The sequence below is a fragment of the Schistocerca americana genome, chromosome X, assembly GCF_021461395.2.
Source record: "Schistocerca americana isolate TAMUIC-IGC-003095 chromosome X, iqSchAmer2.1, whole genome shotgun sequence".
In the NCBI taxonomy this organism is placed as follows: Eukaryota; Metazoa; Arthropoda; class Insecta; order Orthoptera; family Acrididae; genus Schistocerca; species Schistocerca americana.
The window spans coordinates 604,019,461-604,034,770 of NC_060130.1; the positions used below are offsets into that span (position 1 = coordinate 604,019,461).

Below are 15,310 nucleotides of genomic sequence, written 5' to 3' on the forward strand. Positions count from 1 at the left end.
TCATGAATAAATGGGGTGAAAGTAATGGAAATGAAATGAGATGGGAAAGTGATAGGAAGAAAATAATAATGACTTAAAGCCATACCGGGCATTGAGGCAACACAACGGTACGAGTTGAAAATGTATGCCCGACTGGGACTCGAACCCAAATGCTCTGCATGTCTAGAATGGTTGCGTTAACTGCCTTGGCCATCTAGACACACTTTCCATCAGCCCCAAATTCCAAACTTCCTGCTCGCTGCACCATAACAACCCCCGCCCATTAACCTTCCACTCGCAGATTTCTGATTCACCTCAATTATTCATGTATATGTCCCAGTTGCTTCATCACAAGTGTCATAAATATCCTCTTTAGTCAAAATATCCACCATTCTGTTTACTAGAATGCTGCAGTTCACCTTTACCGAGCAGATGTTGCTGTTATGGTGATAATTGGGGAACAATGTAAAAAGATCCTGAGTATCATAAGCAATGGGGTAATCTGTAGACATGGGTGGTGTCTGTTCTGTCACACATGTCCAGCAGAACAGATGCCACTCATATCTATAATTCTATGGATGTAATGGCTGTTTGATGAAAAAGTTTCTGTGCAGATGCACAACCAATGTCTGAATTCTTACAGGGATCAGAAATCTGTGAGTGGTGGGTTTAAGGGGAGGGGTCATTGCAGTGCAATGAACGGGAAGTTGGGAATTTGGGGCTGATGGGAAGTGTGTCTGGGTGACCACACAGCAATGATACTGTTCCAGGGAAGTGGAGCATCAGGGTTTGAGTCCTAGACTGCCACAAATTTTACACTCTTGCCATTGCATTGCCACAATACTCTGTGTGGCTTTCCCATCCCATTTATTTTCCATTCCTTTCACAACAATTATTCATGTATATGACACTGCATGTCTGACAGAACAGACAACACTCATATGTATAAATTATCCCACAATTATCAACATACAGTAAAATCTGCTTGGCAAAGGTGAACTGAAGCATTCTAGTAAACAGAATGGCGGATATTTCAACAAAAGAGGTCATTTATGACAAGTACAAGTCACAGTGAAAAGCAGGCTACAGATATTTATGAACATTTAGAAGGAAGATTAGGAAAGATGTATAGAGCAATAAGAGACAGGAGTCCTCCAAAAGTTGGGAAGGAGTGTATGCTCAAATGCATTCTTTCCTGGCACTGTGTTGCTGCTATCACAACTGCCAATGTTTAAGGAGCTTCAGGAATACTGTTTCATGTCTGAGCTTCAGTCAGAGCTGCTAAACAAACATCTGAACCCTATCACCTTCCACCTTTCCTGCAGTGTGCATGCGGGAACTTGGAAGACAAAAATCATATCTTCTCTGAGTGTGTAAATTATCGTGATTAAACATGTAATTTTGTGTGAGTCTACAAGTGCACTGATTTGCCTTACTTCAAAACTATATTTATTATAAGATCAAAATAAAATGATTATACAAAAACATATACATGTTTAAGCCGACTTGGACTTATGCCTTCAATCTGTTCTTACAAGTGAAGTGAGCATTTCATCTAAATGGATTAGGTATTAAAATTGTTCTGTATAACATTGTTAATATTTGCTACTTAAAAAAGGGTTACAACTAGCCTATGGTATGAAATGTAGGATTGATATGTGTGTGTGTGTGTGTGTGTGTGTGTGTGTGTGTGTGTGTGTGTGTGTGTGTGTGTAAATCCACATGAAATTATTGAAATAAATGGATACACCAAGAAAGGTTTAAAGTGGATATCTGTGCAAACACTGCTGAGATCTTAGTAATATAATTTTGTCATGTTCCAGTAATATGGTGGACTTAATAGCGCCCAAGTTCCTGTGTGGGAACTGTGACAATCTATGATTCAATAGCCCTCATTAGTCATAAAAATTGCTATGGTCAATAATATTACAGATGCAATAAAACAATATTTTATACGACTTTTTCTTGCTCATTCACTGCATTATGGATAAGCTTTGTGTGGCACTAGTCCAGTATCAAATGAATATTTAATTTGAATTCTAATAGGAATATGTAACTGACACCAAAACTTGCATTTTCCCATGGTTTTACATACCGGCATAATCACTGAGATAGAAAACAGTGTGCACCATGATGATCCAACCCATACCCATGAATCGCAGGCCATGTATTGCTGGGACAGAGTCACTACCAAGTTGGGTGTCGAGTATTATGGGTACATTGGAATATATGGAGAAACATACTAAGATGCTATTCAGCGGCCCTGAAACAATATGCAACAGAAAGAACATATAAGTTGATAACTTTATAATATGTACATTAGAGACATGCTTACTGCATTTATATTATGTACACTAGAGACATGGTTACAAATAAATGAACCATATTCTCATTTCAATTACTATATTAAGAAGTAGGATTAAAAGTTATTGTAAAAAAGAGAATTATCTTTTAATTAATATAAAAATGTGAGTCACATTAAAGAAGATCAAATGTAAATACAATTCAGAAAATTACGGCAATTGGGAGTGATGAAAGTTGGAGTGGTGAAAAGTGCAAAATGTGTACAGAAGCTAGTGAACAGTGTGACACAATGTGTACCTAATATTTTGTTGTAATGATATAGAAGTAGCAAAAGAAACTAGTAACATAAATGGCAATACACAGTCAATGCATCAAGAATGGATAGTCCACTTCATATTATAATCACTTTCAAATGGCGAGGGAATTGATAAACAACTGAAAAATTACAAATTAAATGCAGAGTGGTACACTACTAAAGGTATGCTGAAACTTGTTAAAACTAGAATATTTAAATAGGTAAAATATGGTATAAATGATTTTATCTCTCATTTAACAGATGATAATCAAAGCTTAAAATATAAATATGATATGATGATAGAGTACAACAAACGTTTAAATGGAGAAACTGATCACATAAAAGAAACTAGGTCGAGGAAACAAATGGAAATTTTGAATTCTCATGAGTTAATGTTATGACAACCAAAATAAAAAAGCACTGTTGCATAAAATTGGACAATATTTTGATTCTAGGGGACCGACCAAGAAAAAGCAAAAAGTAGGGTGCTGTAAATGGTATTCCCTTGAAAAACAGAAAAAAGTACTTTCAAATGTTTGGCTTCAACTACAATTCTGTATCTGCAGAAGACTGCAAAGTGTTTAGAAGGGAAAACAATCCTCTCGCTCAAGTGACTGGATGTGAAAATTCTCAAAATGGAAATAACAAAATGCAACCCTTTCTGAATTGTATTTAAATTCAGTTATTTGGAAATAGAGAGAGAGAGAGAGAGAGAGAGAGAGAGAGAGAGAGAGAGAGAGAGAGAGAGAAGAAGAAGCACCGGCTTTATGCTGAATGAAACATTTTACTTGTCACACCCATGAATGAGGCAAGTAAAAAAACTGTCAGCAGCTCTCAGTTTTACTGAGAAGAGACAATGTAATAAACTGTGTGGGATCAAATGATGTTGCAAAAAGTGAATTAGCAGGCACTAGACAAGTCCTAAAGGAAACTTTAGTGTCTGTGATACATACAAATGTTTTAGTGTCTGCTGTACCTCACAGACACTATTTGACAGCCTGATCATGTGTTAACAAAGAAATAGAGAGAACTATCAGGAAAATCTTATAAACCATTTCCTAGAGGCAACTTTCGGAAAGTTCTTGTACACCAAGGATGGTATACAGTACAAAGGCAAGTAAATTATTGCAGGAAACATCCCAAACAAAATCAGAAGCAATAGCAAACATACCAAGGTAATTACACTTCATTGCTGATGTTTCAATGGATGTGTTGTTGCCTGTGATGTACAACATTTATTCAAACAATGGAAAATCCACGGTGGAATAATGACGATATTATGAAAAGGGTAGAGTGGAGGTGTTGCATCACAGAGAGGCACAACAAAAAGACTGCTAAATAAGTAAACTTTTGGCCAAAAAGCCTTCTTCTGAATTAGAAAACGCACACACATACATATTCACACAAATGTAGCTCTCATACACATGACCACTATCTCTGGCTGCCATGTAACGTTAATCTAGTATGTCAGTAAGAAAGCTGCTAGTTTGAAAAATGTTGCTGGTTCATTAGTTTTATTATACAGCTTTTCTTTATCTGCCATTAGTAGCTTAATATTTACTTGACCACAATTGCATTTTTCAAAGAAAATATTTTTACTCCGATGAATATGGAGTCCTATTTATAGTATACTTGTTATACAACTTAATAACCAACACTACTACTTGCCATGTAGCTAACAAAAATTTTAAACCTCTGAAACTAGAGAATCAGATTAGATTCAAATTTGCCACGCATGGTGTACTTTAACCACAGCAGCATATGAACGGTTTACAAACTTATCTATTTCAGAAATACTTCCACCCTTGGCCTGAAAGTCAATGATCGTACCCATTTGGATGTCAAATTGCTATATCCACATTACAACAATGACTGCACTGCTTTCCTAGTCTCCCTGAGACGCTTTATATACCCCCCACCAGTAATGTTGCCACTTGCCATCTTTGGGTGGTTATTGCATGTTGATGTCGAACATAGGTAGTGGTCACATTAATGTGACTGAACTGTGTATTACCAGCGAAGCACTTGTAGACCTGTTCAGCTCTCAACTGAGTTGTGTCTGGCAGGAATGAGTTAGGACTCTTGATTAGTACACTTGCATCATCAGCAAACATTACAGTCTTTGAACTACCATTTAAAGTCATTAGAAGATCATTTATGTAGGTTAGAAACAAGAGTCGGCCCAGTACCAATCCCTGAGGCACTTCACATTCTGAAACTATTTTCACGCCTAAGATCGAGCCTCTTTTGTGACCCTCTGCTTTCCATTACAGCACTAAGATTCCATCCATACAAGGGGGATGTCATAACACTTTAGTCTGTTAAGTAGAATTTTGTGATCCTCACTATCAAAAGCTTGGGGCAAGGTCACAGAATATACCAACAAGGCAATTTTTCTTGTTTAGCTCAGTCAGTATCGTTTGTGAGGTTTTGTATTACTTTCAGTGTGGAGAATCTTCTACAAAAGCCAAAATGAGAGATGGTCAAAAAGTTTTTATCAGTTAAATGAGTCAGTAACATAGGTCACTTTCTCAAGCACTTTTGGAAAGGCTCGGAAGAGTGACATACATCTGTAATCAGAGGTGGTTTGCTTATCTCCAGTTTTGTACATGGATGTTACTGCAGCATATTTATATCTGTCAGAATTTTAAAGCCTCCTTCGGTGTGAATTCATGTAGGGTTTCATCCATCCATTTGTCCCATTCCTCTCTCATATACAGTTTAAATTGTTTATTTATTGAGACATCAAGAGGTTGAAATTGTTAAGTAAGTCCTCCTGGAAAAACAGCAAGCTCTATCTTTTCCGGTTTCAATTACTTTTCCACAGAATTTTCCAAATTACTCATGTTTGTCACATCAGTGCACTGCTGCTGCCAGTTGAATCCAATGTTGCCATATAGAGAGAGACACTGCAGGTGACATCATGCAGTTAGCAAAGGCTCCAAAGAATATCTGAAACTAGTCTTTACAAATAGCTTCAGGTACATGAATATGTCACTCACTTCACCAAAAGAAATAACTTCCATAATAAAATCTTTAAAAACAAAGCATTCTAGTGGTTACGATAAAATGTCAACAAAGTTAATTAAGGCATGTTCTTGTGAGTTTAGTACAATTCTAAGTTACTTGTGTAACCAGTCAATTATAACTGGGACATTTCCTGACTGGCTAAAATATGCAGATGTTAAGCCTCTATTCAAGAAAGGGGATAAAGAGATACCATCAAACTACAGACCGATTTCAGTTTTGCCAGCATTATCAAAAATTTTAGAAAAAGTAATGTACAGGCAGCTTCTCAACCATCTGACCACAAATAACATATTATTTAGAACACAGATTGGATTTCTGAAGGGTTCTGATATCGAGAAGGCTATTTACACCTACAGTGAAAATGTACTTAATTCATTAAATAACAAGTTACAAGCAGCAGGTATTTTCTGTGATTTGTCAAAGGCATTCGATTGTGTGAACCACAACATCCTTTTAAATAAATTAGAATTCTATGGTGCCACAGGCAGTGCTGCAAAATGGTTCAAGTCATACCTCACTAACAGGAAACAAAGGGTGTCAGTGCAAGGGACTAGTGAATTAAGTCATCAGTCATCATCAGAATGGGAAGAAATTACATGTGGTGTCCCACAAGGATCCATCTTAGGGCCATTGCTTTTTCTTGTGTACATTAATGATCTCTCATCAGTTACACTCCCAGAAGCAGAGTTTGTTTTGTTTGCAGATGACACAAGTATTGTAATAAATAGTATGTCGAGTGTAGTTCTAGAAAGCTCTGCTAATGATATTTTCATGGATATTAATAAATGGTTTAAAGCCAACTCACTGACATTAAACTTCGAAAAGACTCACTATATGCAATTCAGAACCTGTAAGGGGTTTCCACCCAGCATATGCATAAAGTATGAAGAAGAGCAGATAGAAGAGGTTGACAGTCTTAAATTCCTGGGATTACAACTTGATAATAAATTCAGTTGGGAGAATCACACCACAGAACTGCAGAAACGCCTTAACAAATCTGTATTTGCAATTCGAGTGTTAGCAGACATAGGCGACATAAATATGAAAAAGCTTGCATACTTTGCCCACTTTCATTCCATAATGTCATATGGTATAGTATTTTGGGATAACTTTTCAAGTCAAACAAAAGTTTTCAGAGTCCAAAAGCGTGTAATACGTATTATTTGTGGAGTAAATTCACGGATGTCCTGTAGAAACCTCTTCAAAGAACTGGGTATACTAACTACTGCCTCTCAGTATATTTACTCCTTAATGAAATTTAGCCAAAATAATTTATCTCTTTTTCCAACAAACAGCTCAGTTCATACATACAATACCAGGAACAAAAATGATCTGCACAAGGACTTAAAAGCACTTACTTTAGTTCAAAAAGGGGTCCACTACTCAGGAACACTCATCTTCAATAATTTGCCAGCAATCATAAAAAATTTAGTTACACATAAAGATTAGTTTAAAAGGAGCCTGAAAGACTTACTAGTGGCCAACTCCTTCTACTCCATTGACAAATTTTTTAATAGAAACAAATGATGTATTGTATATATTCATACTATTAGTATTGTTCAGCTTAAAAAAAAAAATTGACATGTTCCACATCCACGAGGAACTCCTCAGCACGGATCTATGGAACGAAAAACTAATCTAATCTCCAAATGACTTTTTTTTGTTTCCTCTAATCAAGGCAGCACTGAATGGAAGCAACTTTGGAACTGTGCCTGAATGTAGCACTCACTCCTGTGTTTCCAGTTAGCAGAGAAGGTGGCAGTGGCTGGAGTGTGAATCATGGGATAGAGAGAGAGATCACACTGGGAATATCGCAAAGTACCATATTTTACGGAACATAAGATGCACTTTTTTCCTTCAAAAAATTGCCTCCAAAATTCAGGTGCATCTTATACACCACATTAATAGAAAAATGTCCAGTGTTTGATTTAAAACTTCCACCAGTCTTAAAAATGACCATATACTCAGTGCCCTGGGAAACATACATCTCTATATGGCAACACTGGATTCAACTGGCAGCAGCAGTGCACCGATGTGAGAAACATGAGTAATTTGAAAAATTCTGTGGAAAAGAAATTGAGACCGGAAAAGATAGTGCTTGCTGTTTTTCCAGGAGGACTTACTTCACAATTTCAACCTCTTTATGTCTCAATAAATAAACAATTTAAACTGTTTATAAAAGAGAAATGGGACAAATGGATGGATGAAACCCTACATGAATTCACACCGAAGGAGGCTTTAAAATGACCTATGATCAAACAAGTGGGTCAGTGGATAAAGCAGTCATGGTTCAGAGTGAGAGAAGACATTACTGATAAATCTTTTAAGAAGTGTAGCATAAGTAACGCTCGCAATGGCAGTGAAGATCATCTTACACTTATGTTCAGAAAAACAGAACATGTTGAACAACTAGAGATAGGACGTTCATATTCACAGGACATGTACATTAGTATGTTCTGCAGAAATTATTGGCATTTCAACCACCTCAGTTCAGCAGGTGTCCTGTTGCCTAGTAAGCACAGGGTCCGCCATGGGCCCTGATAACTTGTTCCACACATGATCGCATCGATGCATATAAGGTGCAAATAGTGTCCTGTTGCATAACCATCCATGCTGCACTCACCTGGTTCCAAAGTTCATCTGTGATGGTTGCCATTGGGTCACAGTGCTACACCCGCCGTTTTACCATATTCCACACATTTTCAGTTGGTGACAAGTCTGGTGATCTGATGGGCCAGGGTAAAAGGCTGACATCCAGTGACACCAAGAAGGCTTGGGTTCGTGTGGCAGCATGTGGTCATGCACTGTCTTGCTGAAAAATTGGGTCTGGGGCGTTGTGCAGAAAGGGTATGGCTATGGGTCGCAGGATGTCATTCATGTAGGTCATACAGGTCACAGTGTCTGGACACACACCAGCTGTAATTTGTGACTGTACCCAACAGAACACCACACCATAAGGCCTTCAGTTGGTGCTGCATGCCTTGTGTGAATGCAGTCCTGTGATGCCAGTCCCTGTTGGTGGCAAACCAAAATGCAGCTATATTTTTCAACAAAACAGAACCTGAATTTGTCAGAAAACACTATCTGACGCCATTCCTGTCTCCAGTGACACTGTTCCATACACTACTGCCATCTACTACGTTTCTCCACATTCGTGAAAAGTAGGCAGAGTAGTGGGCGATGTGCACTTAATCCATGCTGTGAAGAACTGTCACCCCAGACAATGTACGATGTCTTACACTGTTCTGCCAGAGCCAGGGAGGATGAAGATCTGTCCTGCAATGCCATTTTGATGAGGTGCTATCTTCTCGGGTGGGGGCCAGGGGTCTGGGTGGTGCGACCTGACCCATCTCATTGAATTCTATGGCCTTCCATGAACCATTCTGCACACACCTGTTCCACTGCCAAAACACTTTGTCCCATGTGAACAGCAGTTTCCAGACGGATGCACCACATTCTCTCATGCCAATAACGTGCCATCTTTCAAACTCATTGATCTGATGGTACGGTCTGCACATATGTCTGTGAGGCATCGTGCATGCCTGCACAAGTCACACTGTTCTATTACCTTTGGTTTATAGTGACAGCAAGAGCCGCAGGCACATTTTACCAGTACTTGGTGTTGCGCAGTGATATTGATGTTGACTTTGAACCTGCAGGCCGACATGGTTCAAATGCTAATCATTTTTGCAGAACATACTCCAGTATATGTCCTGTGAATATGAACATCCTATTGCTAGTCGTTCAAGGTGTTCCATTTTTTCTGGATATGAGTGTAAATGGGAAGAGGACAATGATGATGATGAAAAGGAAGAAGAAGATGAAAGTTCAGATAGTGATTTTCAGGGATTTTAAAGATCAGTTTGGTTTTATAAAGTAAGAACTTTTTTTGCCTGGCTTCGCAATCTAATAATAAAAATGTTATTTTTTTAAAAAACTGCTTAAGAATTAAGGTGCATTTTTTGGTCTGTAGCATTTTGTAGTCGGTAAAATATGGTATTCTCTGTCTCTCTCTGTGCAAAATGCATCACACTGCTGCCTTCTTACATGCACCTATTTTTTAAAACTGATGGCCACAGCTGAAGTTCAACAAAACATGGTTTCAAAGTTACATGTTTTGGTTTATTTGGGTAAAGGGTAACCCAGGGCCAATATTCAGCTAGATAAATCAATGCTAAATCTGCTGTTGAGTAGAATTGTAGACAATCACTTCTAGAAATGCACAAATAGTCTGTACCCTAAATTCAAGAAGGGGGCATGTGCCACCTCTTGTGGACACCTGTGTCTATGACACACATCCACACTGATGTCTGTTATCGTTTTATCTCAACTGGATATTACCAAGTGAGATGACTCAGTGGTAAGTCGCCACACTTGTATTTGGGATGACCACATTTCAAATCCCCAACCATATCTAGATTTTCTCTGATTTTCCTAAATCACTTAAGGCAAATGTTGAGATGGTTGCTCTGAAATGGCACAGCCAATTTCCTTCCCCAAAATGAGCTCATGCTCTGTCACTAATGATCTCACTGTTGATGGGACATTAAACCCTAATCTTACTTCCTCCCTTTGTCTGGATCTTGGGGGAATGGTAACTTTGGCTTGTGCAATCACCTCCAGCAACTTGAGGAGGAAAGATTAAGTGCCTGGCTCACCCTTTTATCTCCTGGCTTAGTATAAGGTTTTTAGGCCAATAATGTTGTGCTAATGAGCTTACTACCTCAATTTCTGTCAGCCAGTGTGTCATTATCTACTGCCGTACAATCCACAAATAAGAATCATAAAAATACTTCACAAATATTTTCACTGAAATAAAAATATAACAGAAATAAAAATAAACATACTTCATAAATATTTAAACTGAAAGCTATTGGGAACATTACTGTTGTAAACATTATGGTACATGTTTCTTGTAAGCTGTAAGTCAGCACAGTAAGTTTACTAATAATTACTTACAATTAGAATCACAAGTTTCACATGGTGCTTTGAGATTCAGGCAACAAGATGTCAATGAATTTTATCATGTATAGAGTTTTACTGCCCATATTGAATCTTCCGTGTTTGTATATGTATGAGGGAATAGTCTCTTAAAATATGGTGGTATCAACAATGTTTTCGTCACCCACACTCAGCTCATCGTACACTACTAATATCTCTGAAGAAGAAACGTTTAAATCAGCTGCCATGAGCTGCTGCTAGGTGCAGCCAAATGCCAGAGAACACTGAATTCACATGAGATCACCGCCAGAAATTGTGACTGGTTCATCTGAATTTTTAAGCTATCGCAATCACAGCTCTGCCTCAGATTATCATCATACCACGCTCCAAATCCCACCGAGTGAACAGACAACAGTGCAGTGATATCTTACAAAAGTAGAATGATGCCACTGAGGCTTTACTAACGTGAGACTTTGTGAAACTAGTTTGACACCATTGCTATTCTGTCTGCTAAAATATTCATATCTCTCATGCCAGAACATGTGTCCTTCATAGTGAAACAATAAGAATATCAAGTTGGTAAAGAAAGAAAGACTATTAAAAAAAAGCAGAAGTTATTTCTAATGGACCACAAATTTTCCTCTAAAACTGAATTATTTGCCAAATGATATGGAATTTTGTAATGCAAAATTATTAGTCGTATTACCTGGCTGCGTATTTTTCATAAGAAGTTATGATATTCAATTTTATATTCTAAGTACACTGTCTTAAATATCTGCTATATGAGAAGTACACGCAGCTAATTAAATTTTGTGAAACACCTATAACAGCAAATGTATATGGTAATTTGCATTATTGCTATCATACATACGTAATGTCTAACTCTGTATTTTCTATAGCAATCATATGCGTGATAAATTGTATTACCATAGCTGCATGTACTTATGGTCAAACTGTGTATTGTTAACAGCAATCAGTTTGATGTATTTAATATCATTATACATATGTAATGTATAATGTAACAGACCAAGATTTGCCTACTGAACTACTCAATAAAGGTGATACCAGAACAACATGATACACGATAAATCCGTATGTATCGTCATGTCTTAGTTTTCAACTTACACTAATCATTGTATAACAGCACAAGTAGTAATAACCAAACTACAAATGTAAATAACTTAACTGAATTCTATATAATGATGAAACTCATTGTTCATAATGTAAACAATTTTAATTTACTTATCTTCAGCATGTTTTGCAACAGTGTTCCTTACACAAAATTGATAAAGTTTTAGCATCATGGGAAAATCTTGGTATTTCACAGAACAGTTACTCTCAGATATATTTGTTTAATATGCTGCTGACCATGCTGCTATGTTGAAACTTATTTGTACAAAATTTTCTCCACAGTAAATTACCAGAAATCATAATTAAAACAATACTATAGAAAGCCTGCCTTATCAAGAATCTATATATGGGCCACTGTTAGGCCAAATTGGATGCTGTTATGGAGGCAATTGTTAAAGTGTGGTTAGTTGCAGTGCTAAATTTTAATAATAAGTTATGTAATGGAGGAACGAGAAGTGAAGAAACTATAAGTGAACAATAATACTGAAAAAGAATTTTGGTTATGAGAAAGTTATTTGTTATGTTGTAAGAATGCAACATATTCGAAGAGAATCACCCCAGTATGCTCTGCAAGGAATGTAAATGATTTACTAGCTCGATAAACAATCATGAGTAAGGTATTAATACAATTATTGTATCATTTACCGCTCAAAAACTATTTTCCCATCACTTTCAGTAAGTTAATGAAAATTTTAAGAGTAAAATGTAATGTCTGAACTGAAATTTTAATTTACATATTGTATGCAAGCAGTCCCCCCATGAAGCATGGACCTTGCCGTTGGTGGGGAGGCTTGCGTGCCTCAGTCATACAGATGGCCGTACTGTAGGTGCAACCAGAACGGAGGGGTATCTGTTGAGAGGCCAGACAAACGTGTGGTTCCTGAAGAGGGGCAGCAGCCTTTTCAGTAGTTGCAGGGGCAACAGTCTGGATGATTGACTTATCTGGCCTTGTAACACTAATCAAAACGGCCTTGCTGTGCTGGTACTGCGAACGGCTGAAAGCAAGGGGAAACTACAGCCGTAATTTTTCCCGAGGGCATGCAGCTTTACTGTATGGTTAAATGATGATGGCGTCCTCTTGGGTAAAATATTCCGGAGGTAGAATAGTCCCCCATTCGGATCTCCGGGCGGGGACTACTCATGAGAACATCGTTATCAGGAGAAAGAAAACTGGAATTCTACGGATCGGAGTGTGGAATGTCAGATCCCTTAATCGGGCAGGTAGGTTAGAAAATTTAAAAAGGGAAGTCGATAGGTTAAAGTTAGATATAGTTGGAATTAGTGAAGTTCGGTGGCAGGAGGAACAAGACTTTCGGTCTGGTGAATACAGGGTTATAAATACAAAATCAAATAGGGGTAATGCAGGAGTAGGTTTAATAATGAATAAAAAATAGGCGTGCGGGTAAGCTACTACCAACAGCATAGTGAATGCATTATTGTGGCCAAGATAGACACGAAACCCACACCGACTACAGTAGTACAAGTTTATATGCCAACTAGCTCTGCAGATGATGAAGAAATTGATGAAATGTATGATGAGATAAAAGAAATTATTCAGGTAGTGAAGGGAGACAAAAATTTAATAGTCATGGGTGACTGGAATTCGAGAGTAGGAAAAGGGAGAGAAGGAAACATAGTAGGTGAATATGGATTGGAGGAAAGAAATGAAAGAGGAAGCCGTCTGGTAGAATTTTGCACAGAGCATAACTTAATCATAGCTAACACTTGGTTCAAGAATCATATAAGAAGGTTGTACACATGGAACAATCCTGGAAATACTAGAAGGTATCAGATAGATTATATAATGGTAAGACAGATATTCAGGAACCAGGTATTAAATTGTAAGACATTTCCAGAGGCAGATGTGGACTCTGACCACAATCTATTGGTTATGAACTGTAGATTAAAACTGAAGAAACTGCAGAAAGGTGGGAATTTAAGGAGATGGGACCTGGACAAACTGATTAAACCAGAGGTTGTACAGAGTTTCAGGGAGAGCATAAGGGAACAATTGACAGGAATGGGGGAAAGAAATACAGCAGAAGAAGAATGGGTAGCTTTGAGGGATGAAATAGTGAAGGCAGCAGAGGATCAAATAGGTAAAAAGATGAGGACTAGTAGAAACCCTTGGGTAACAGAAGAAATATTGAAATTAATTGATGAAAGGAGAAAATACAAAAATGCAGTAAATGAAGCAGGCAAAAAGGAATACAAACATCTCAAAAATGAGATCGACAGGAACTGCAAAATGGCTAAGCACGGATGGCTAGAGGACAAATGTAAGGATGTAGAGGCTTATCTCACTAGGGGTAAGATAGATACTGCCTACAGGAAAATTAAAGAGACCTTTGGAGAAAAGAGAACCACTTGTATGAATATCAAGAGCTCAGATGGAAATCCAGTTCTAAGCAAAGAAGGGAAAGCAGAAAGGTGGAAGGAGTATATAGAGGGTCTATACAAGGGCGACGTACTTGAGGACAATATTCTGGAAATGGAAGAGAATGTAGATGAAGACGAAATGGGAGATACAATACTGTGTGAAGAATTTGACAGAGCACTGAAAGACCTGAGTCGAAACAAGGCCCCGGGAGTAGACAACATTCCATTAGAACTACTGACGGCCTTGGGAGAGCCAGTCCTGACAAAACTCTACCATCTGGTGAGCAAGATGTACGAGACAGGCAAAATACCCTCAGACTTCAAGAAGAATATAATAATTCCAATCCCAAAGAAAGCAGGTGTTGACAGATGTGAAAATTACCGAACAATCAGTTTAATAAGTCACAGCTGCAAAATACTAACACGAATTCTTTACAGACGAATGGAAAAACTGGTAGAAGCCAACCTCGGGGAAGATCAGCGAGGATTCCGTAGAAATATTGGAACACGTGAGGCAATACTGACCTTACGACTTATCTTAGAAGAAAGATTAAGGAAAGGCAAACCTACATTTCTAGCATTTGTAGACTTAGAGAAAGCTTTTGACAATGTTGACTGGAATACTCTCTTTCAAATTCTAAAGGTGGCAGGGGTAAAATACAGGGAGCGAAAGGCTATTTACAATTTGTACAGAAACCAGATGGCAGTTATAAGAGTCGAGGGGCATGAAAGAGAAGCAGTGGTTGGGAAGGGAGTGAGACAGGGTTGTAGCCTCTCCCAGATGTTATTCAATCTGTATATGTATTCAGCAAGCAGTAAAGGAAACAAAAATTTGGAGTAGGTATTAAAATCCAGGGAGAAGAAATAAAAACTTTGAGGTTCGCTGATGACATTGTAATTCTGTCAGAGACATGAAAGGACTTGGAAGAACAGTTGAACAGAATGGACAGTGTCTTGAAAGGAGGATATAAGATGAACATCAACAAAGGCACAATGAGGATAATGGAATGTAGTCAAATTAAGTCGGGTGATGCTGAGGGAATTAGATTAGGAAATGAGACACTTAAAGTAGCAAAGGAGTTCTGCTATTTGGGGAGCAAAATAACCGATGATGGTTGAAGTAGAGAGGACATAAAATGTAGACTGGCAATGGCAAGGAAAGCGTTTCTGAAGAAGAGAAATTTGTTAACATCGAGTATAGATTTAAGTGTCAGGAAGTCGTTTCTGAAAGTATTTGTATGGAGTGTAACC

The 15,310-nt window shown here is 37.9% G+C and overlaps 1 protein-coding gene across 1 annotated transcript in view; it reads right to left on the reverse strand.

The window, feature by feature from the left end:
- LOC124556202 overlaps positions 1–15,310 on the reverse strand; it is a 352,070-nt gene that overhangs the window by 163,328 nt on the left and 173,432 nt on the right. Inside the window, exons 6-7 of the mRNA XM_047130193.1 lie at positions 2,075–2,242; positions 405–505 (exon numbers count right to left, since the gene is read on the reverse strand). Coding sequence (XP_046986149.1) covers positions 405–505; positions 2,075–2,242 — 269 coding nt within the window. The remainder of the gene's footprint in view (positions 1–404; positions 506–2,074; positions 2,243–15,310) is intronic.